This window comes from Haemaphysalis longicornis, unplaced genomic scaffold (genome assembly GCF_048455015.1).
Source record: "Haemaphysalis longicornis isolate Haplotype H1 unplaced genomic scaffold, Haemaphysalis longicornis Haplotype H1 scaffold_1, whole genome shotgun sequence".
Classification (NCBI taxonomy): domain Eukaryota; kingdom Metazoa; phylum Arthropoda; class Arachnida; order Ixodida; family Ixodidae; genus Haemaphysalis; species Haemaphysalis longicornis.
This window is the reverse complement of record NW_027526203.1, coordinates 272308692-272331093: the sequence shown is the minus strand read 5'-3', so window position 1 is coordinate 272331093 and position 22402 is coordinate 272308692. Positions and strand designations below refer to the sequence as shown.

The following is a 22402-nucleotide window of genomic DNA, read 5'->3' as shown; positions in this document are numbered from 1 at the left end:
TTCCCCAACACCCCGTGTTGCTTCACGCGAGACAGCATCGGCCTGCGACCGCAGCCTGTGCATCAAACCTCCGATTAAAACTGCGAAATAGGCAGTGCCAGCTCAGCAAGCAGTGTGTGTCCCCCCAGCACTAGCTTCCGATGGCATAGTGCAGAGGCCGCAAAGTGCCCACAGGTGACCCACCACCACCACAGTTAGACTTGTTCACACTCGGCACAGGCAGCAAAGTGCCCACCCACATCTGTGCCAGCTAAAATGCACACTCAAAGAGGCAAGCAACGAGAGGCGTTTGTTACAAGTGACTTTTTATTTTCTCTGTGACCTCGGACCACGGAGCGCCCGACGCAACAAATCTACATTTCTCTTCCACAAGTATTGTTTCGTATTCTCTTTCCTCATAAATAAACAAGAAGTGATCCACCTAGACGACGCGATATCAGCTTTGGTCTTGAACCCTCGTTAATACAGAGGGAGTGGCAGGGAGGGGACGAGACACACAGACCGAGTGCGTGGCTCAAGTGCCCAAGTGGCACACTGCGTGCCCACCAGGGTCGCCCTACTGTCAAGTGCACCTGTTCAATCAGCCTTGGATTGAATGTGATGGAACTTCTTTTTGTCATATTCTTCAAAGAGCAAGTAACAGCATCTATAAAATAACGTGTCTAAATGTATGGAGTACTTCCCGTTACAGCTCCTACATGCAGCAGCTGGAAGTGCCAGCCAAGTACATTTGTAGACCGAGCACAATTTTCGCTTTGCTAGCAGACACTTGACAGCACTCTCCACAGCAAAGCACATTAGTCAGGCCCATCACACAAAAATAAGCAGTTATTTTGTGGCAGTCTCATCAGCAGATAATTTGAAAAGCTGGCCTGCAGATTGAAAGGGAGCAATAAAGTCTAGCAATAAGATAAGATGCCCCATACTAACATGTTGCCCAGATACCAAGTGCAGTATAAGACCGCTCAGCTCACTACACTGAACGATGAATAGAAAAAAAAAAAAGTGGCAGGTTCTTGCTTTCTTCTTTGCAGTAAAGCCATGTTGGAAGCATTACACAAGGCTTTGTAGAAGAATGAACGTCACCTGGAGTGAGGGTCAGTAGAGATTCACCCCCTTTCTCACTAATGTGAAGAACAGGATGACATGTGGGATCATGTTCCCATCCCTCACATTAGTAAGGAGTGGCATTAAGAATGGGACCCAGATACTCAGATGCAAGAAGCACTGTGAGTGGGACGCTCACTGCGAGATGTAGATGCCCATGCCGACTGCAAATCTCCAACAAGAGGCCCAGTAATGCTTCCAACAGTAGAAAAAGGTGACAACGTGGCTGCACAAATTATACGGAAAGTACGGAGTTCGCATTTTTCCCCCCCTCATATAGGCGGCATCAAAAATTGCTGCCAGAAGTGTCACGAAACAGCTGGACAACAGCATGCGGAATTCTAAAGAGGTCCAAAAAGATGCCGGGGAAATGTTATTTGCAACTGGTTTTGACTACTAGAAAGAACAAACGACAGACTAACAGGGTGACCAACCAATCCTCCTGTGCTGCTGCATAGCACAATTTGTACTTGCAGTGAAACTGTCTACAAATCCAGTGTTCATTCGACCCACAAAAACAAAATGAGAGAAATGCAAACTCAGCCGGAAGGAAGTTTAAAAAAGAAAAGGACGAGAAATTGCAATTTGATAACAGATTCTCCACCATCTGATCACTAACCACACAACTTGCCTTTGAACTATCTGTGTCATCAGCAGAGCAAAAAATCTGCCGCCTAGTGGTGCCATACGCAAAACTTGGGCCAACGGTGAAATGTGGCAATGCATTCAAGCCCTTGAAATAGTAACAGTACTCAAGAATGCCAGCATCAGCCATGTAAACGAATGAAAGATTTGTGACCCGAGACAACAGGAGCCAGAGCACGATGAGAACTACACCAACTATCCAGCAACCCGATACAAGCATGCAGGGCATTTTTGAAGCAAACCATTGATAAATAGGAAGGACTAGATACAGTTATGTATTTGTGCGCCTGCAGATGGGTGCTCTCGATAGAGAAGGCAGATAGTGCTACATTAACATCCCCTTTACAGATTATTTTGTACCAGCAGCAATGCAGGGTATCAAGTGGGCCGAAACTACCTTTGTTAAATGTGAACTTTTGCTTTCTAGAATGTTTGAAGCTCTCACCATGCATCGTGCAAATGTCCGAAACTGACAAAGTCCTGGAAACTTGCTACAGCTACAAGATGCCGTGAACCATATGCCTTGTCAATTACAAGTACGTTGCTGAAATGATGCCTCTTAGCAAACACATATCGTAATTGACTGGGGTTACCAGCAATCACTGCACAACTGCAAAAACCATCTCAGCAAAAACTACATGCGGCCTATTTTACCATGTAGATAAAAAAAAAACCGTAATGGTTTCATCCCATCAAGTGCTCCCTGAGCATTTAATGTACGGAATATCTCACACCAGCAACGACCGCATTTGCCATTTAACATGAATGAAATTATCCCAATGCAACAGACATCTGTTGCACAAGGCACTGCCACTAAGCTTTAACAACTCCTGCATGCTTATCAGTGTACGACCACACCAACTGAAGCCACAGGGCTTGAAACCACAGCCAGAGGACAAGTGGTAGCGGGAGGTAGGGTTTTTACACAACTGTTTAGAAACTACAGGGGTCACTGCAACCGGCACAAACATTGCTTTGCTATGGAGATTACGACAACAAATTCTACAACAAGAAATGCAATTCTTTCCTCAGCAAAGATTGGGTAAATTTTGCAAAGGTAGTCCACTCCAAAATACATGACAAGTCGCCAAGCCCGACTGTTGGAAACGAACAGGCTAAAGCAACGGAGCAGCTCCCGAGAGTCCGAGTTGCAAACAGCAGTACTGGACCGAGTGCCCGAGATTCAAAGCCCTCCAAAAATGTAGCTAACAGTCAAGCACGCAGATTGGAGGCAAGCCTCCAGTCTCAAAATGCATCACGGGGTCCAGTGGGGTACGAAAAAGTTTCACATGTTAACAAGGTGAAAGGAAAAAAAGAAGAAAGCACTTTCATGTTTGCCTCGCGGCCTCGTCAGCAAGCTGTGGCAAACCACGTAAATACCATAAGGGAAAAAAAAAATTACGGGCTTAACGACATTAGGAACTGGAAGAACAGGCGGCAGAGGTTCACTCCTTGTAGTTCATTTGCAATGTTCGGTAAGTCAAAATAGCAATAATAATATTATAGCAACTGGTCACAATTATAAGGCTGTACAATTTCTCGCACCTCAACAGGAAACAAAGCCACCAAAAAAGTGGGAGGCAACGCGTCGAGGCAGGCAGACCATTTAATAACAGGGCTGCAAAACGCTGCACACTCTGGGCGCTGCCTTCGGTCGAGTTTCTGAGCACCGGAACGACCTTACAGAGATCGCAATCTGTTTTCATCTTGAGATGCAGAGGTCACAAAGCTGTTCTGATCGTCACGTCATTTGCCCCTTCACTGCTGCTCGAAAACATGCCAGAGAAGTGACTGCACAACAGTGCAGTGTCACGTCAGTTTGCAAGGCTGTGTAATATGCTGCTGAGCCTGTATTCTGCTATACTGGTGCTCTAGCTCAACAGTGCAAAAGGGATTAAATGTCTTTGTACTCCAACCACACCTTCAACTATTTCTTTTCCCAGTCAGATGTGATGACCGTGCCAGAGCTCATTATGCTGGTGCTGCAGAATTTCCCAGGCAGCTGTAGCTCAAGACTTGTGGGCTGCATGCTAGGATGATGTATTAATGTTACAGAACTTTCAAATCAGCGCAACAACTTTGTACCAAGACGGACTGTGAGAACGAACAAGTGAAAATTATGCCCACTGGGAGCTGGTGTCCCTCTGCTGGTGCACGCCATGTTGACCTTCTCCAGCTACATGACAAAGTTTCAGAGGTCCGTCCTACGTTGTCCACCAAATGTGCTAATCTGAAATGGACGTGGCCTCTAGGTATGTGGACTGCTTGAGTACTACGCACACTGCTACGTGGTGAAGCCTACAGAACACTGCAAAAGCTGCATCAGCTTAATAGGCGAAGACACAAGGAAACGCAAATTCAGCCTTGCTTCAGACAGTGTTAATACTGCTGCAATATCAAGCCACGAACACCAGGCACTGCACAGACTGCCCATTACACTTAGCAGCAGAGGGCTAGGCGTGTTTAACAAAGTAAACATCTTTAAAAGCAATTAGACTCAGCTTCTCATATTAATTGTGCATTCCTAATTGCTCGGTAACCTAGTCACACATACAAATTTTCTTATTTCAGTTTAGCTCAGCAAATTAAATACAAAGTTGTCAAAAGAAACAACCTGCTCTATATTAACAGCATAAAGCGAATCCTCGTAACACATGAAAAGTTAAACGGTGCGAGCTGATATATGGGCCCGCATAGTAGGGAACTTTTACTTAAGCCCCTTTCCTTTCCCTTGAGTGACATTACAACTTTTGGTATGCTTAATACACCCACAGTAGTAGCACACATATGTGTTGTCTAAAAACATTCCTCATTTGTAAAAGCAAGGCTAAAAACCTGTTAAAACTTGGCGCACTGGGCAGCATTCCAAAATACAAGACCCACGAAACCCGGCAAAGCCGCACCTGCTTATCACTGCACTCCGCAAACCAATGCTGGGGTGTATACTAGATCGTTTTTAAATCTAAAGCCCAACAAAGCCAACTCACTGTGAGAAGTGTGTTAAGAAAAAAAGGGAGGGGGCCAAACAACAGATGACGAGCCAACGAGGAAACAGCACTTTTTTTTGCCTTTTCTTTTTCCGGTAAGGGTTTGCAGATTATATACACTATCTACACGCACACATGCACACACAGTCAACACAATGGCCGCCCAAAAAAATTGCTAAGTGGAACCCACGATAGGACGCCGTCAACGCACTGGCCGCAGAAGCAAGTGTCCCACAGAAGACAGGCATCATAGTGATGCTCTCTTCAGGGTCCCTGGATGACACACAGACAAAAGGAGACGTGTAAAAAAAAAAAAGTCCTCCGCCAAGCGAAAGAATACAACAGGGTGAAAAAACAGTGTTATCGGGAAGGGTGGGAAGTTGTGGGAGCCTCGCAGGAGGAAAGATAGCCTGTTTAAGAACACCCACAAAAAGTGAACAGGGGAGAAACAAAGAAACAAAGAAAACGAAACAGCGTAGCACTTCACGCCCGGTCAACAAACGCCCCCAGAGTGGGTCCTTCCCCGCAGCAGTGGCAGCCTTGGGAATGTTGTAAAAATGCCATATATAAAACGACGGAACAAGAACCAACAGCAGTGTCTTTGGAAACCTAAAACGAGCAATGACAGTGCAGCACATTGTCAAGATGCAACCGGAAGAGGGAAGGCGGCTAAAGGCAGGGCACAGGGGGAGCAGCAGTGGGAGGGCTGTCGGTGCGTCCCTAGAGCAGAACGGGTCAAAGCAGGCGGGTGCGCGCAAGCATCTCGCTGGAGGGCATCTCCCTCAGGTCCACACACAACCCCCCGCTGAACAACACCACACCTTCCGGGTCGCGGGCCAGTCCACCAGACCTCTCGGCCACCGCACAAGCTTAAATAAGGGTCGCACAGCAGCAGCGTCCGTGTCTTCACGACGGGAAGGGGCGCACGTTGAAGCAGGGAAGGCCCAGCGTCCTCTTTGGAAGCGGACACGGGGCAGGCTGCCGGGGACGTTGGCGGTGCCGCTCCCCCACAGCAGTAGCACGCACGTGACGGGGCCACATGCCGTCGCACTTTTAGCTGCTCGAACGCCGGCCATCGTCGCATAAGTGGACCCCTCTGCCCCGCTCGAGGTCCTGCAAGAAGACGCAACCGTGGCACTCAGCAAAAGCCAACTGCATGCCAAGCTCTACCATCTGGGCAGCCGACGTCAAAACTCGCGCATGCATTTCAATACATCTCTGTGCGAAAAAGGAAGATCACAGAAAATTGGTTAGTAACACCTTCTTTGGAATTTATGCAGTGAAAAATAACATGAGATAACATTTTATAGAAAGAAAGGAAGGAAGAACAAGATTATCTCTTCCAGAGTTTTATCACAGCATAGGGTCAGTGGTAGTCCAGCTAGGTAAGAACTAGGAGAAAAAGGCAGTTTAAGAGCTACGTTTAGCGGCATAATGTGGCTCTGTAGCACCTGGTTGCAATGCCTTCTTGATGACGTTGCATTACCAATAAATGTTGCTCCAGGTACAGGTTAAGCCATTGTGAAGCCTGGGGGCTTCAATGTGCAACCAGATTGGGCACTCCAGACAAAGTGCTTTCTCACATAAAAGTCAACATGGCACTCCTCCCACCCTCCCCCTGGGAGATTCCGCACAACAGCTTTTAACTCCCACTTGCATTAAAATATGAAGCCAGCATGAAATACATACAGTTCTTCACTACTTCAGCAAATTCGGAAGAGCACATTCATTACCAGTGGCATTGCATAAGCTAGAGTACCTCCTGCACAAGAAAATAAAGCTAGCAAGTGGAAGGAATGGTTCGCAGAGCAGCCTCAGAGGGGGTGGCTCTGCGAGAAGACTGCTGTCACTTTCACAATGCTATGTATATCGACAGTGCTAGCTGAAACAACCAAGCGAAGGCCAAACGGCATGGACGGTGAGGTCCATATCTAGCTCATCTGGAAATGCAGTATGCAAAAAAAGTGTGCAAAGGAAAGCTGATCAATCGCGATCAAAGCAGAAGCAGCTCATTCGTGTGGAAATGGCGGCAAGCACTCAGCGACTCTTGATCGCATGCTTTGTCTTGCTGCAAGCTCCTATTCTTGCGTCCGTGTCACGCCACATGTACTGTTGGTAGTGGCTTGGTTACTTCAGCTTAGTCTGTCAATGACTCTGCCAAGCCCGAATAAAATTTTCTTAAGCACTGTGGTTCATAGCCAACCCGACCTTTACTGAAACCAAAGCCGCTACGAAACTGAGGTCGATAACGCAACAACAAAATTATTATACCAGCGTCATAGCATTCCTCAAATGCTTTTAGGTTACAATTACATGTGCATTCACTGAAGAAATTATTTACACTCCATCTTCAGGTCCTCTCCTCAACAGTCAAACATCACGATAACATAAGTGCTATTAACGTTGCCAAAGCAGACTGACAAATTCTTCTGCTCCATGAACAAGCGTGGGAATATGGTCGGCAGATTGGCTGCCAACCAAATTTGTGCCTTGAGACATTACAACGCTTTGGCAAGTTGGCGCAAGCCGAGCTTGGTTGGGCACACCAAGGTGCAGGCAAGTAGAATTGTAGCAAAAATGGCACCACTGGCATAGCAAAAATCTGTCAGTGCACACACCACGACAAATAATCATGCCCTGCTCCTCACCAACACAAGCGAAATGATGATTGGGATCAAGACCTCACTTCTGACAGGGGTGGGACATCTGGCTGCTTCCTCTCGTTACTAAAAGGACAACGAGGGATTACACTCCTCGCAAGGATCACTGGAAGATATCCACTTTACAATGAACCTGATACTCGCACGGAACTTGTTTTTTTGTAACTGCAGTTTGTAATGGGCATATTTCCTCGATAAACCGGGGCGCATCGTCGTGGGGCAATTTTCAGTTGCCCCGTCATCGGAGCGCCAGGGTGCAATCCGGAGATGCATCGCGAACAATGCCGGAGGAGCCAAACGTTGGGAGAAGCAGCTTCCTCCGCCGTCTGCTGCAGCGACAGCACGGCGACGCACTCGTGAAGGCGTAAACGGCTGTATATTGTTGTCACAGATGAGTTAGTTGCTTGCGTATTCCTCAGACAGAAATGAGACAGGCCTAACTGGCGCTAATAATGGACAGAGTAGCATGTGAGCACACAAACATGTGTTATGTGGGAATTTCGCTTACTGCAAAGAAGGCTGCATGGCCACCAGTAGGAGTAAATATTGAATCTTTGCATTCATTTTGTTCGAATGGCACGTGCCTAGACCTTGAAGGGCCTAAATATATTGCCGTAGCGGCGAGACGGGCCGCGACTGCAAGCACGATTATCCCTCTCAGAAGGCAAGAAACAGCTTGCAGGGGGCTGCTTAGAACAAGCATGTTGTCGCACATGTGTGAGGGATATAGATTGTGTGTTGGCTCTCAATAAATATCAGTTTGTAGCAGCACTGTGTCACATTGAGTTGCTTTCTTGGCGCTTGTCAATGCCTTCTCGAGTTGCTCTCATAGCCCAAGAGATGGTGCTAGTGTAGAAACGCTCTGTCCTCGATCAACGCCGCTCCGTGCCAGTGCGTACAGTTGTGGTGCACTGTGCACAGCACCGGTTATAGGGGTAACCCTGGTGTATGTTTATTGAGGACGCTATATGTTTCGAGCACTGAAACATCGCCTTGAGAGTCACATTACAGGTATAGCAGGGTTGCTTGCACATACCAAATTTGCACTTCACCGGTTGTCTGACATGTTGGATGTACCACACACCGGAGTGTTTCAGTCGTAAGCAATACCCCAAGCTTGCACAGCTATAGCACCAGCTTTCACCTGAACATTATGCTATTTTCCAATGCTCCCAACGAAAAACAAAAATTAAGAGAGAACAGTAGAAGATTCTCTAGACTACGCCCACTGCAGCCAAAAATTGTTCGTCTGCTTTTGCTTTCGTTTCCACCATCACCGCTTTCTCTTTTTTCTGTAGGACACCTGTCACAGCTTCTGGCATCTACCGCTATTGCATTCTGCACCAATCACGTCCTTGCAACCACTGTGCACAGGCATGCAAGCACTGCATGGGCTCATGAAAAAGTGAAGTCGTGATGTGGGCAGTTCAGAGGAACACGCAACAAATAAAAGCACATGCATCACAGGTAGCCTGTGATGCGCTAGGTGACTAAAAAGTGTTCCTTCCCACTCACCATACTGTCATCACAGCAACTTGGCTGTCGACCTGTTTTGTTTCCTTAGAGGTTCCATGTAGCATACACTCCTCACTTTTACTTTTATGATTTGCAGGTGGTCACGACTACAGTCACCTTTAGTTCTCTCATGGTGTTGCATTCCTCATGATTGCTGTTGCTATGGGTGCCAACAAGAGAAAAAAAAATTGTCATCAAAACAAGGTTGAAGCCGCCTTATTTAAGGCAAAAAAAGCTTTGGGCAGTTATGGGCATGGTTAACTCTGGGGAGACGCTCCAATAGTTGCCTGTTCTCTTGAGTGCAGTTCTAGGTAACGTGATATGCGTGACCGTGTCACCGCCGGCAACTTAGTGCAAGCGGTGGCTGACTAATGCAGACATTGTGGCGGGTATTGCTGGCACTGGGAAAGGCTTGGAATCAAGTGGCAATGAAGGGCTTCATCAGGGAGGAGGCAACACACCGATGTACAACTGTTCAAGCTAGGGTCAGTGTTCAGCATGTGTCACTGTTGTAGCCAAACGGAAGGTACAGAGGCCTTCATACCTTGGTCAAATTAAATCTAGCACGATGAACTCCACTACTCACAGAAAGAGGACTGGTCATACTCAGACTTCTTGCTGTGCAAAAATGTTCATGTTCTTGTTCTGTTTCATGGGCTTTGTGCTTCTTGGATGAGCTAACCAATGGGCTTCCTCAATTTATCACTCCTGGTAGCTGGTGTGCACTCCAAGGTTTATCTCCGAACCAGCAGTGTATGGATGGACTGGGACTGACGATCAAGGAAGCCCCAATACATCTGTTTGTCAGATAACGAGAGCCCACTACAAGGACAGTTAGGTCTTGGGATTAGGGTTAGTCTTGGGACAGATTACATGGACCCCATCCATCTAGTCCAAGCTAGTGACCCTCGTGGGTCATAGGTGGTCCTGGCAAGCACCACCACACACGCCGTGAGTACTTTCTCCGCATGTAGCATGCGTTTCTCCCCCAAATTACACGTGCTGACGCCCTGGCAAGATGGACTCCATTGGTCTACCACACAAGAGATCCCTCATTTGCGGGATTTTAGATACCGATAGCACTTTTTGCCCAGCTGGCTCCCTGCTCGTTCATCCACCGGGTGCCATTCATAGGCACATCTTGTCCCAACATTACTTCACTGACAAGAGCCTCTTTCTATGCAGCTATGTATGGCGTAGTGACCCTTCCGGCACTTTAACCGTTCTTTATTAATGTCACACAGTGTACATATTGCGTTCCTTGCAGATGCTTGTAAACAGTTTGGCGACATAAAGCCTCTCTGTTTGTCTCAGCTATTTGGAGTCTCTCTTTACCCTGTGAGCGAGTGGAATTTGTTGCAGTGCCTGCATGATGCCATGAATTCTTAGTGGATTTCCTGGGCACTTTTAGTAACACTGGATAGTTGGCCGCATATGAGTTTTGAATCCCACGTCAGCAGTACTGCACTACTGTTGAAAGTGTGAAATCAAAACTTGCAAATGAGCTCATACTAACTGGCCTTAGTTGCGAGTGGAACATCAGGTGAAAACTTTACAGCGGTGTAATTTGCAATCTGGAAACCCGCACCTATTACCGCGAAAGATTGGCAACAAAACTATACGTCCCTTGTGAGACCCTGTGATTACTCCCTAATCAGTGCAACTAGCTAGCATGATAAGCAGTTCCTTTCCCCATACTATCCCACATTATGTCACTGTTTTGGAAAATTCCATGACATCACATCATGCCACCATTCTATCTGTAGAAGGTGCAACTTGTCATCACACACCTAAGGTTTAAAATAGTAGTGTTAAACTTTCATTGAGTGAAGAGAAACTGCGCTGCCTAAAATTTTCTGGAAAAAAAAAAAAAAAAAAAAAAAAAGAAGAAAAGAACCGCTACCATCTCAGAAGCAAGGATTTTCGAGCTCAGTGAAACAATCGATGTAATAGATATGAAGCTGACCAATGCAGTGATGTGACTGACCGGAGTTGCGGGAGCTGCAAAATGGGATATTTGTAGCAGCCAAAAAAAGTATTTTGGAGCAACAGGCTTTCAGAACAACGAAGAGCATGCCTTGGAGTGGGAAAATGGGCTTCGGTGTCCGAAAACGATGCACGGAATGCAGAAACACGATTTCTGAACAGGAAAAATCTGTTTACAAAATAGTGTGCTATTTGCTAACCGTCAAAACTTTCAGACAGCAAATCCGCATTTGGTTTATGAAGTGGTGTGCTCCAGCTGCCAAATCACTACAATCTAAAGTCCTTTTGTTTCAAAATGATCAAGTGCAGGGCCCAGCAATGACACACAAATAAAAAAAAGCCCTAATTCACACAACATACAAAATTTGGGCGACTTTCAGAAGTGCAAAGATCAAGTTTGAAAATCTTCTTTTACCCCCAAAATGTGAACTTCTGCTCCGACCTGCACCAGCAGCATGGCTAGCCACAGTTCATAGTTACCCAAGCACTCCAAAACACATCAGAACCTATTCGAAATCAGGGAAAATATTCTTGCACTAAATCAGCGGTTTCCTTTATGTGAAGTCATGCACCTTCCCCACTTGTGAGCTAGTGCATCAATGTGCGAAGGCCAAATACAACTACACTGGAGGGAATCAGATAACAGATGTCTTGTGGTCAGAAACTGAGAGGGGTGCTAAGGAAATAGTAGCCATCTGCCTACAACATGACACCGGGCTGCACTTTTTGAGCTAGCGAGAACAATAGGACAAAAAAAAAAAAAAAAAAGGCCAGCCGATACGACTGCCATGCCAGTATTTTTTGACACTAGCTTTTCCAGTAACCTTTCTTTCCACTACACACCCATGAAGTAAAAGCTGCAAGCACGTGTAGTGAACGATGTCGCTGTTGGTTGCAAAGTACTACAAACTTGGCCAGTTAGTTTTTTGTCTGCAGTAGTCCCAAAAAGAAAAGTTTGGCACAAATGGAGCAGCAACCACATCCCTGCAAATGGACAGCAAGCAGGCTGGCATTCCCCACTAGGCAACAGTTGGAACACTTCTTCAAGCATTACTCTCTCTAAATATCCAGCACTACAAATATAAGCCCGACAACTCTTCAGACTTCCTTTTCCTTGCGTGTCACCGAAAGTGTAGTCAAAAGCCTGTTAAGACATCCGAACCGCAATGGCGAAAAAATTCACGAGCCAGTGACATGGTGCATGAATCGCCCACTTGTAAATAAACACTGGTGCTCAAAACACAAGCATGTAGGCAAAAGATGTACGGCCAAGCACTGCTTGTGCTGTGAAACAGTTTTCAGTCTCATGTTTTATAGAACGTTCGGATACTACATACGCGAGTAAGTGTGTCTCACTGGCCTGGTTTGTGAGCAGCAGAAAAACTTACACTCTGCCTAAGGACGGGCTGTGGCAGTTGACCAGGTGTTTTCTTCCTGTCACAGAAGAATAGCTTCGGTTCATCTGGAACGTCGAAGTAGGTCTTGTCTTTCCTTCGTCTGCATAAAGCAAAAAACAAACAAATGGCACTAAGTTTGAGGTGAGCATTAGACACTAGCACCCAGACTGCCATACCAAATGATGTGCACATAGTGACAGCCTGCACACAGGTGCTTGGGGCTCAGACACCGTATTGACTTCTATCTATTGAGCATACTCTTCTGGACACGGCAAACTGCACCACCACTAGTTTGAGCATTATTCCTTTACAAAATCAGTACTCGGCTAGCCGAAATCTCATTTCCTGCCAATTAGATGACATGCATATAACCCTTTCAGTCATGAATTATTATATTCACTGCAGAAAAATTCCATACTTGGAGGTTTAGCAGTGTCAAGTGTCTAGAGGTAAGAAAAAAAGTTCAGTCTCTCTAGAATACTTATTACGCAGATGGCGTTGCATCCTCATACGGAGACACCATTACTCAAACCTGCTTTTCCCTATAAAAATAATAAATATCCTGAGGCAGTTTACAAAGAAGGAGGTGAAATAATAATTTCTGCACATGAAAGAGGTGTTTTTAGCCTTTATAAATGATGTACGCTGCAGTAAAAGTTTATGAGTGCAGTTTATGAGTGCGGTTCCGCCATTCCACATCACATGGGGCTACCTTTCACTTCCGTAGGTTTCAAACGTCAGCTGCACTGCTCTGCAGCATGAACTCTTCTTTTTCACGAGGAAAACAAAGAAAGTCGCGTCTCCATATGGAGACACGGTGACTGAAAGGGATAAGGTACACTGATGCAACAGTGCAAAGAAGATCCAGCATTGGATTCTTGATAGACTCTAGCCATAAGTTTGCCTTGTTGTAGCTTGAATAAGAAAACATCAATACTTGAAGCTGTATTTAAACCGAAGATGAAAATTCACTTAAACCGTGACAGGCAATTTTCTCAAAATAGTCCCCAACTTCACTGTAAAAAAAAGCAGTAACTTTAGGCAGGGACTCCCAGAAAAACAACGTGGTGCAATTTCAGGCCAAGCGCACTGGCTATAAGATATGACAAAACACCCCTTAGACTGATTTCAAGCCTTCTACATAAAACGTTTTGCGGCCCGTCTACAGTTGGAGCATGGCTATCATTTTTCTTTCATCTTTCATTTGGTGGTCAAAATGCAGTGCTCTCATCATACACTCTATAACACTACAAGTTCTATAACACTTCTTGCTCATCATAGGTGCTTGGTAGTGCTTCCTAGAAGTGATACACCTGGTCATTCACCACGTTTTCCCTAACATGACAACTTGCATGATCAGCAAGGACTTCCCTGCAAAGCCTCCAATGAGAGGTGTTTCCCTCCTACAAATGCTGCTGTGAGGAAATGGGAGCAAGAAATGAGGTGTACTAGGTATCACAAAATGCGTACAGCAACCAAGCTGTCTCATCCCATTGCCACAGGGTGGTAGCAGCAGATGAACAACTCACCTGTAGTACACATACACCGTGATGCAGACTATAAAGACGAGTATGACTGCCACTGTGACACCGCCCGCGATGCTCGCCGTCTCAATCAGCACTCGCTGTCTTGTAGCTGCATCGTGGGGTAAAGCGCAAGAAGGACACATTACCACGCATGCTCTTCTAAACTTCTCAATGAACCAAACAAACATGCCCACATGCATTGCATATATTAACAGTAGCCGTCAATCACAATTCCCAACAGTCACAGCAGTGACTTCACATCAGCTAACTTGAACGTTCTGGCAACGCCTACTTCAGCAGGCCTGCAAAGACAGATTCAAATGTACAACAAAAAAGATCAAGGTGTCTTCCTGAATGCAATCGAGAAAAAAAGAAAAGAGAAGCAGGCAATGATATCAAAAGGTATAACAGACTGGCTGCACTTGTAAAAAAAAAAAACAATATACAGATGAACATTTTTACACGACAGTTTATAGCTTCCACTAAAAAAATGCAAGAAATATCCAAATTCACAAACCAAACATCCAGAACAAAGACCAAATTTGTGGACACACATGACTAATTAAAATATAAATTACATGAGCCTTAGAGCAAAAAATGTAAAAGCAGGACAAAATAGGCATTTAAATTTTTGTACATGCTGGACATGTTTGACAGCCCTCTACAAAGCATTCAAATCATCATGCCATTTTGTCTGGCACACAAAGTGCAAGGAAGGAGGCGACACTCACGCAAGTAGGTGCCATCAAGGTCCTTGAACTCGCACCGCTGCCCCATGTATCCATCCGCACACCTAGGATAAAAAGGAAATGGTTTAGCAGTCATATAATAAAGTACACAAATAGGAACATGCAACAAAGCTGAACCAATATTTAAAGGGAACGCCACAACTGTAAGAAAACCATAAAGCAAACAATTATGATGCTCATCTGTAACAGCCAGGCAGTTACGAAATGAAGCGAATATTTTTTGATGTCACACATCTGAATGAACACCACAAATCTTGGTTCGAAGTGCGAGTCAAACATCTGATACTTGCACACAGTGGATACAGCTAACCACAACGTAACGAAGAACCAACCTCCACCTAATTTTTGTCTCAGTGCCCAACGAATACACGCAGCCTGTCTAGTCAGATAACAGTAGAAAAACAGTGAAAAAGAGGTGGACAAAGGTTAGAGACAATGGTTGGGTGGATTCATATGACACAAAACTTGTTAACAGCGCTAAAAAATGGCATGATCAAGTGTGTGCACTATGTCTGTGCTTCCTCCTCTTGAGTTGTTTTTAGCACTATTAAGAGGTTTCATATGTGGACAGTTCAATTTATAAATACAAGTGTGTGGCTTTACAATGCAGACCCGCCTAACTATTTCAGGCTGCTTATGAATCTTTAACGGGTACTCGAAGCTGGTACAGAAGATAGGGAAAGCAAAAAAAAACAAACAAACAAAAAACGGCTGCAGCTGAGAATCGGATTCATGACCTTTGCTCAGTGCTGCAACTCCTTAGCCACTCGGCACTTGTGGTAGGTAAGAGGTATAGAAAACTTCAAGACAAACAAGTGCTGAAAAACAGGGAAAACTTTCTTATTCTTCAATAAGGTTGTTAGCCTATTTTCCAGATTCATTATCAATGGCACTGTGCAGCTGGATTTCAGTTCCGATTATTTGGACTTGACACTTCAGTGCGAGTGCAGCTAGCTGCTTTTAACTAGACCAGGTGGTACGTGAGCATATGGAAACGAATTACGCTTAACCCAGCTAAGGGCAGGCACTCATGCTGAGCCCTCGCATGTCCTATATTTCGTGCAGCTCACCTACTAATGCACATGCATTAGCCAACATTTTCACGACTAGATGCCAAGTGTGTGCTGCGGTGTGGAACATTAAACTTGAAAGCCTCGTTAAACCGATTCCCCAGTGTGTTTCAGTGTTGCTAATCTCTACTGAGCACAGACCAGTCTGGCCTGCTCAAGCATGAAGCCCGTGCCGGCTCACTTCAAAGCACAAGGAAAACTGGGTGCTCAGTCTGTGCTCCCCTGCATAGCCAGAACTGGTATGGTGAAGCACACGCGAGGAAACAAGGAGGCCCCGTGCAGCTAGTGCAGGCAAATGAAATGAGCCTACCATACCTACCCACTGAAGAATTCTCCGTCACTCCACATTCATACACATGCGTGCAACTCCTGCCACAGCAGTGCTGAACAGTTGTTTGCATCACTGAGAGTGACAAACTGGATTAAACATGTGCATGAAAAACAAGCAGTCATTTGGCAGGCAGAGGGCTTGGAGACTATGCAAATGCTTTGGCCAAGCTTCAATGGCAGCCTTGTCAAGAGCAGCCTGTGCTGATTACAAGATGTGCATGGCTTCCCCTGCCAAGTGGCAACAGCCGTGCAGAAACTTACTCGCAGTTGTAGAGGATGGACTCTCCGATCTTGATGGAGAAGCAGGTTGCACCATTGAGGCAGTACCACTTGGCGTACGTCTCGGGGCATGTGTACGTCTGGAATGTAATGTTGGGCCGCACCGTGGACTGCGGAGGGCGCGGCTTGGGCGTCGACCGCGATGAACAACCATCTGCACAAGAGACATCGGGGTGAAGGGCGTGTCATCCTCCTGTGGCCAATCAGCTCTGACAGTGAAGCAAGCGAAGGCAATGAGTGAACCTAGAATCCTGCTTGTGCGATCCTACATTGCCCCCCACCAATCCTTCCAGATTCTCATAGATGTAAACGGTGAAAAAATAAGAAGCCAGAAAAGAAAGCCAGTACAGAGACTCTCATTAAGACGAACTTGGTTATGACGAATTTCAGGGTTTTGCACTCTTGGGACATGCACAGTGCAAAAACAGCCAGCTTAAGATGAATTTCTGATACTACGAACAAATTTTCACGGTCTCTGAGTTATTCTTAAGGGGAGTTTACTGTATTTGAATTCAGAAGAAGTTTTAAACCGCTGTGCCAACAACATATGTCCGCATACACCTGCAGGTGGAGCAGACATTTTATGCAGGTGGAGCAGACAAAGATGGCAGCTGGAGATCTTGTAATTGTAAACTTAAAACCTGCTTGGTCGCTTCCAAACACTAGATTCGAGATGTCACTCATACCAGACTCCCTGTTGCCAGGAACCCAGCCCCTTGTGCTGCACAACCATTTTTTTTTGTAGTTACCCCCGACAATAACGTGTTTAAAATGCCTTCCGATGATGCAAGAGCTATTTGGTGGTGTCATCAGAAGCGGGCAATGTGGCTGATTAATGACACCACAAAGAGTCGGATCTAAAGTATCCCACTCATCATAAATGAGATACACCGACAAGATCCAAGGGGGTTGTTAGTGCTTTATATTTAATGTTGTGCGGATACTTTTTTATTATAACCTAATTTCAATAATTAACTGAGCAAGTGGTTCTTTTTCTTTTCCAATGACTCTGGTTCGTTTCAGGTTCGATTATTTTTACAGTGAAAAACAACGGCATAGATTTTAACCCATTAATGACTTCCATTAAATAATCAGATAGCAATCGTTTCCATCAAATGATGTCAGTGAAAGTCCTGTTAGTAAGCTTAGTTACAAACAGTGGGCACTAATGACATTCGCAATAAAAATCATGTAAAGCAAGTTCTGTTAACCAAGACTGTCACATGTGGAGTGCCCTTTGCGCTGAATGCCAAAACTGGACCCCTTAGACAAGTGGTTCTCAACCATGAATGTGGAAGGCATCCCTTCCGGACGTTCCAAAGAGATTGGGGGTGGGGTCCTGATGCATATCACACCGCCCAACAATTTGCTCTTACAACTGTAGTCACCCGTATGTACACTTACTGCCCGCATTTTGTGTCTGGCTTTACCGCACAGCGGTTACGTTGTGCAAAAAGCCTACTTTACAGTGCAAGCTAAGAGAAGTAGTCAAACCAACAACTGCGCTACATGGAAAATCCACTTCTCTAAATTATCGAAAAGGTTTTGGCACAAAGGGGCGGTGAGCTTTGGGGAGGACTTTGCGGATCCCTGAAATGTCTTGACGGACCCCGTGAGAACCGCGGCACTGTTACCTCTGTCGGCACATTAGTCTCATTTAGAAGGGTAGCAGCAGCACAATATTAAGACATTAAATAAAGACGCCTTGCAGGGATAGATATGTAAATATTCGCGAATTACATACAGCAGCGGGAAAAAACAAAAACGACATTGATTTTACTCATACACTCTGAACCAAGTCGACCACCATGACATACATCAACAGAAGCACGGCAAGAAAAACGCTAAGGGACCTGCGCGGTATTCAAACACGTCCAAAAATCAGAAGCTACACATTTTTACAGCGCCTCGGCTTATTATGGCCCCCAGTAACTGTGCAGGGTGTCGCAAATGCGGAGGGGGAAACGTGAGTGATTACAGAACGAGGGAAGGCACCAGCGAACAAACAACAATAACGCGGCCCCTCCCCCATTTCCCGCTCGCACTGGCCTTGTTAACTACGCCTAATGCAGGGCGCTGCCCTTGCTTCGACACAGTCTCGTCTTTTGTGTCCTCCGCGCTTGTTGAGCGCGCACGCAACGCCAACTGTCCGACCACGCGCTCTCCCCCTGCAGGGGACACTGCCGGCAGGGCCTGCATTTTCCGGACGGTCGCATCGCTCGCGTCCAGCGCCGGTGGCGGGCAGCCAGCGACACCGACCAGCCAACCGAGACACGGCGACCGGTCACCGCTGCCGGAACGAGCGCCTAAATGACGGCTCTTCACGCGCGATCCTTCTGCACGGCTCAGGGGGATTGGCCAGGTTCCCGCCTGATGTGCAAAAAGGGGGCCACCATGTGACCGGACACCACTCCTTTCTCTTCTTTCAGTCTGACGTTCCGGTTTGTTTGTTTTTTTTTTCCCTGTAATCCGCGATTCCAAGCCGATAGACAACTGCAGTCCCGCGTTTTTTTTTTTTTTAATGGTAACAGGGGAGGGGAGATGGGCTAAGCAACCTTACTAGACAATTTCTACAGGAAATGAACACAAAAGAAACTCGACGCGAAGTGGGTAGCTGCTGGCTGCCCATTTGAAGCATTTCATCCGCATAAATCAAAACTGGCAGATCGGTCTTGGAGTAGTTACAGGGGATGAATGAAGATTCATTGATGATCTGCGCATGCCCCGACCGCGCGCTTCTGCAGGCAGCCTTTGTCGACCACCAAGCTTCAGGCACCGGCGTTCACAGCCAGAACGAGACAAGGGTCCGCCTCCTGTACCACGCTACACGTTCTTCAAGCTTTCCCAGCCATCACCCGGTCCCAGTTATTCCTCACTTGCCCGCCCTAAACAAGAGCCCCTGCGCGACACGGGACGTCCTCTGCCACTGAGATCCTAAGGATGCGAATAAATACAGCTCTGAACTACAGAGTGCCGAAACAGCAGCGACGTGCGCGGTGTCTGGCCAAACGGACTCTCGAAAGGAGACCGATCATTTGGGCACACCGAAAAAACACGCACTAACGCGTACCGATTCCAGGAACTCCCAGGTCCATCGTCTGCAGCACGCAGCTTGTACAAAACAAAAAATACCAATCGTGCGTGCCTCGACGTGTAAACGGTGCGCAGAAGGAAGTAAGCTGACAGCACAAGCGACAGATCGCGAGCAAGCAGAGCTAAGCCAGGCCGAACTGATGCCGTCGAGGCAATGAGAAGGCCCAGCGTTCTCCAACAGCCACGAAAGACGGCGCTCACTGCACAGCGCATGTTGTGCCACTAGCATCTAGCCGAAATCAATGGGCGGCTCACGGAGACGAAACAGCCCTGGGGGCGATGGCCCCGCCACGAGGTGAGGAAGCGAGAAAGGCACCAGCGGGGGGAGGGGTCCACCGACTCCTGGCGAACACCTGGACAGCAGCAGCAGCGCGGAGGACGTGCGTGTTCGGCAGACCACGGAGGAGGAGGGGGGACCCCAGCCGACAGCTGGGCCCTTGTGAGGTCTCTTTAAAAGGGCCCACCCCCGCCGTCTCCTTGGGGAAGATGAAGGCCAGACGGACGGCCGGCGGCGGGCCGGACGCGTGCCACGCGCCGTCCACGAGAGTCAATCAGCCGCGCACAGCTGCTGCCGGGGGGGCGCCTTCCCCTGGTGGTCAGCCGGCTCCCCCGCAAGAAAAGGAGAGCAGCCTCTTCGAGCCCTTTCCCCGCTCCGGAGGGGAGAACGAAGCGGGACACGAGCGGGCTCGATTAGGGCGACGCGAAAGGGAGTCTGTTCGATGCGACCAGCGTGTCATCGCCCGCCAAGCTTTGTGGCCCTTTAAATGAGAACGCGGGGGATACTCGGGACATAGTAAACAAACTTGCACGAACAGCAGGACGACGTTCAATTCCAGGGTTTCGTGTACAGACTTCACGGCACCTTCCGCTAACACAAGGCAATCAATCACCAACAAAAATCAGGACGACGATGGTTGAAACGCGCGAACCTTTCTTGTGTGCAAAAATCAAATGGCGAAGCGCCAAAGCGTCAACGATCAAAGTGCAAATCACCTGCGAGTCAAAGTCAAACAGAAAAAAGCAAACAAATCGCTCACGAGAAAGCTGAACCCGCCCCCCTGCCGTCGTTCAAAAGCCGAAGTCCACGTCAACTCGTCCAAAGCCAACGCCCGCGCAACAAATCCAGAAGAAATGCTGAGCGACCCGAAAGGGATCATGGCGATATCGGATAGACGTCGGCTTCATAACGCGAGGGACCCAGGTTCGATACTGACCACGGGAAGCATTTTTTCGTGTTTATCATAGTCATGCGTCCCCCAATTGTACAAAGTTCGCTTTTCTGCAGTGCATTTTGGTTACGACACAGCCATCAGTAAGGCAGACAACTTCGCTTTAAAAACTGAACCCATTTGATCCCTTGACTAATTTGATCCCTGTGTACTAATTGAGCAACAAATCATCATGGTGCTTTTAGTACTAACACAACTTCGGTGACGGCCAGTGCTCACTAATCCATAGTTTAATTAAAGAGCACTACACGGACAAACAGAGATGATAAACAGTCAAGCGCTGTCACGTGCGTGCTCTCGCTCCTCTTCGTCTCGCTGCGGCATTGCTCCCTTTTGGTGCACTTGCTCATTAGGTTCCACGGAACATGCAAAAAAAAAACGCGATTTTCAATTGCACGCGCCGAATGCACACGGATTAAGTGGAGAAAAACGGATCAATTAAAACCGTCGCAGTTTTTAACATGCGCCGCATCACCAAGACACGATTCAGCTGCTTTCGTTACTACGATGGCGCGGAATTGATTAAAAATATAGAGATCCTCACAGGTCCCTTATCCCTGCACTTTCTACGACGAAAAAGGAAAGTTGAAATTAAAAAAAAAAAAAAACTCCGCGCCAATGGTAGCACTTGACTTGTCGTGCGCATTCCGCATAACAGGACGGCTGCTGTTCAACAAACTGTTTCCCAGCTTTCTCTCGTGAACAAAAGGGTGCCACGCGTCTGCTTTAGATTCACTCGTCGGTGTCGCATCGAAACATGCCGACAGCTGTACCGTTCTGGGCACAGGCCGCCGGGCGTAACGTTATGAGGAAACGTCGCTCAGCTAGATGGGCCGTTTGGGAGCAGACAACGATCGGACAGGTAAGCGCCATCTCCTGCACGCGCACACAGTTACGAACTCCATTGCGCAATCCTCTTCTTCCGTTGTACAATGACGTCACTCCATTACGCAACCCCTCGTTGTTGCCGCCGAGAAGCTTCGAAAGCTCTTCTGCCACCAGAGCTCTCCTGCCAGCCCTGCCACAGACACAGCCCGTCCTGCGCTAACACCGGACGGGCGTGCTGTCTCGGTGATGTTCACGTTACCAGTTATGGACTCCGTACTTGGCGTCGTTTGTGCGATTAGCAACGAACGCTTTTTAGGCCAACATTACTCGGATCGATTTTGCCGGGTGATATTGTTCACTAAAATGACCACACTATAATACCCTGCATCCCATAGATAGGATAATTACGCACTTAATTAAGCACTAATTAACTAGATGTCCTTAAATTCTGTGCATGTTTTATTTCGCGTCACGTATGAGGCATCGCCAGTACTAGGTTATTCATTTGTCGCCGAGTGATGTTACAAGCCTGGCAATGCCACCCGATACGCATCACTTCGCCGAGATTCCCGCATAAACCTCTTCAATGTCACGCAATGGCGCTGTTTCGGAGCCCACCAAGACTTAGGCACAAAGGGATACACGGTCACGAAGTGGCAATAATAATTTCTCCCTCCTTCGGCAGGGGATAGATTCGCTCATCGGCTGGCCGCGAGCAAGAACAAAAGCCGCGCTGCGACGGCCATCACCAGCAGCACAACGAGGACACGCAAAAAGCCATTCCTCCGTCCAGGAGGTCCTTGGGCGTCCGTCCACCTGTCCCTCGGATCGGGCGAGGAGGAGCCCACTTCCTTTTCCCTCCCCTCCGGGCGCGCAGTTTTCAAAAGCCAGTGAGGCGGAGAAAAGAAGAGAGTCTGCCGCCTAGAAACGGCCCCCCTGGAAGACAAGAGTGGCAAAAGAAAACCAGAACAGCGGCGGCCTCGCGAACACTGGCGCGCGCC

General features: G+C 47.2%; 1 protein-coding gene across 5 annotated transcripts in view; it reads right to left on the bottom strand.

Moving 5' to 3' along the window:
- Nucleotides 1-288: 288 nt before the first annotated feature.
- LOC144145842 (protein spitz-like) overlaps nt 289-22402 on the bottom strand; it is a 177136-nt gene continuing 155022 nt past the window's right edge. For all 5 annotated transcript variants that reach the window (XM_077677646.1, XM_077677659.1, XM_077677651.1 and 2 more), the window contains 5 exons: nt 16234-16405; nt 14555-14616; nt 13827-13932; nt 12289-12397; nt 289-5852 (listed from right to left, as the gene is read on the bottom strand). In XM_077677646.1, coding sequence (XP_077533772.1) covers nt 5793-5852; nt 12289-12397; nt 13827-13932; nt 14555-14616; nt 16234-16405 — 509 coding nt within the window. In that variant the 3' untranslated portion in view covers nt 289-5792. The remainder of the gene's footprint in view (nt 5853-12288; nt 12398-13826; nt 13933-14554; nt 14617-16233; nt 16406-22402) is intronic.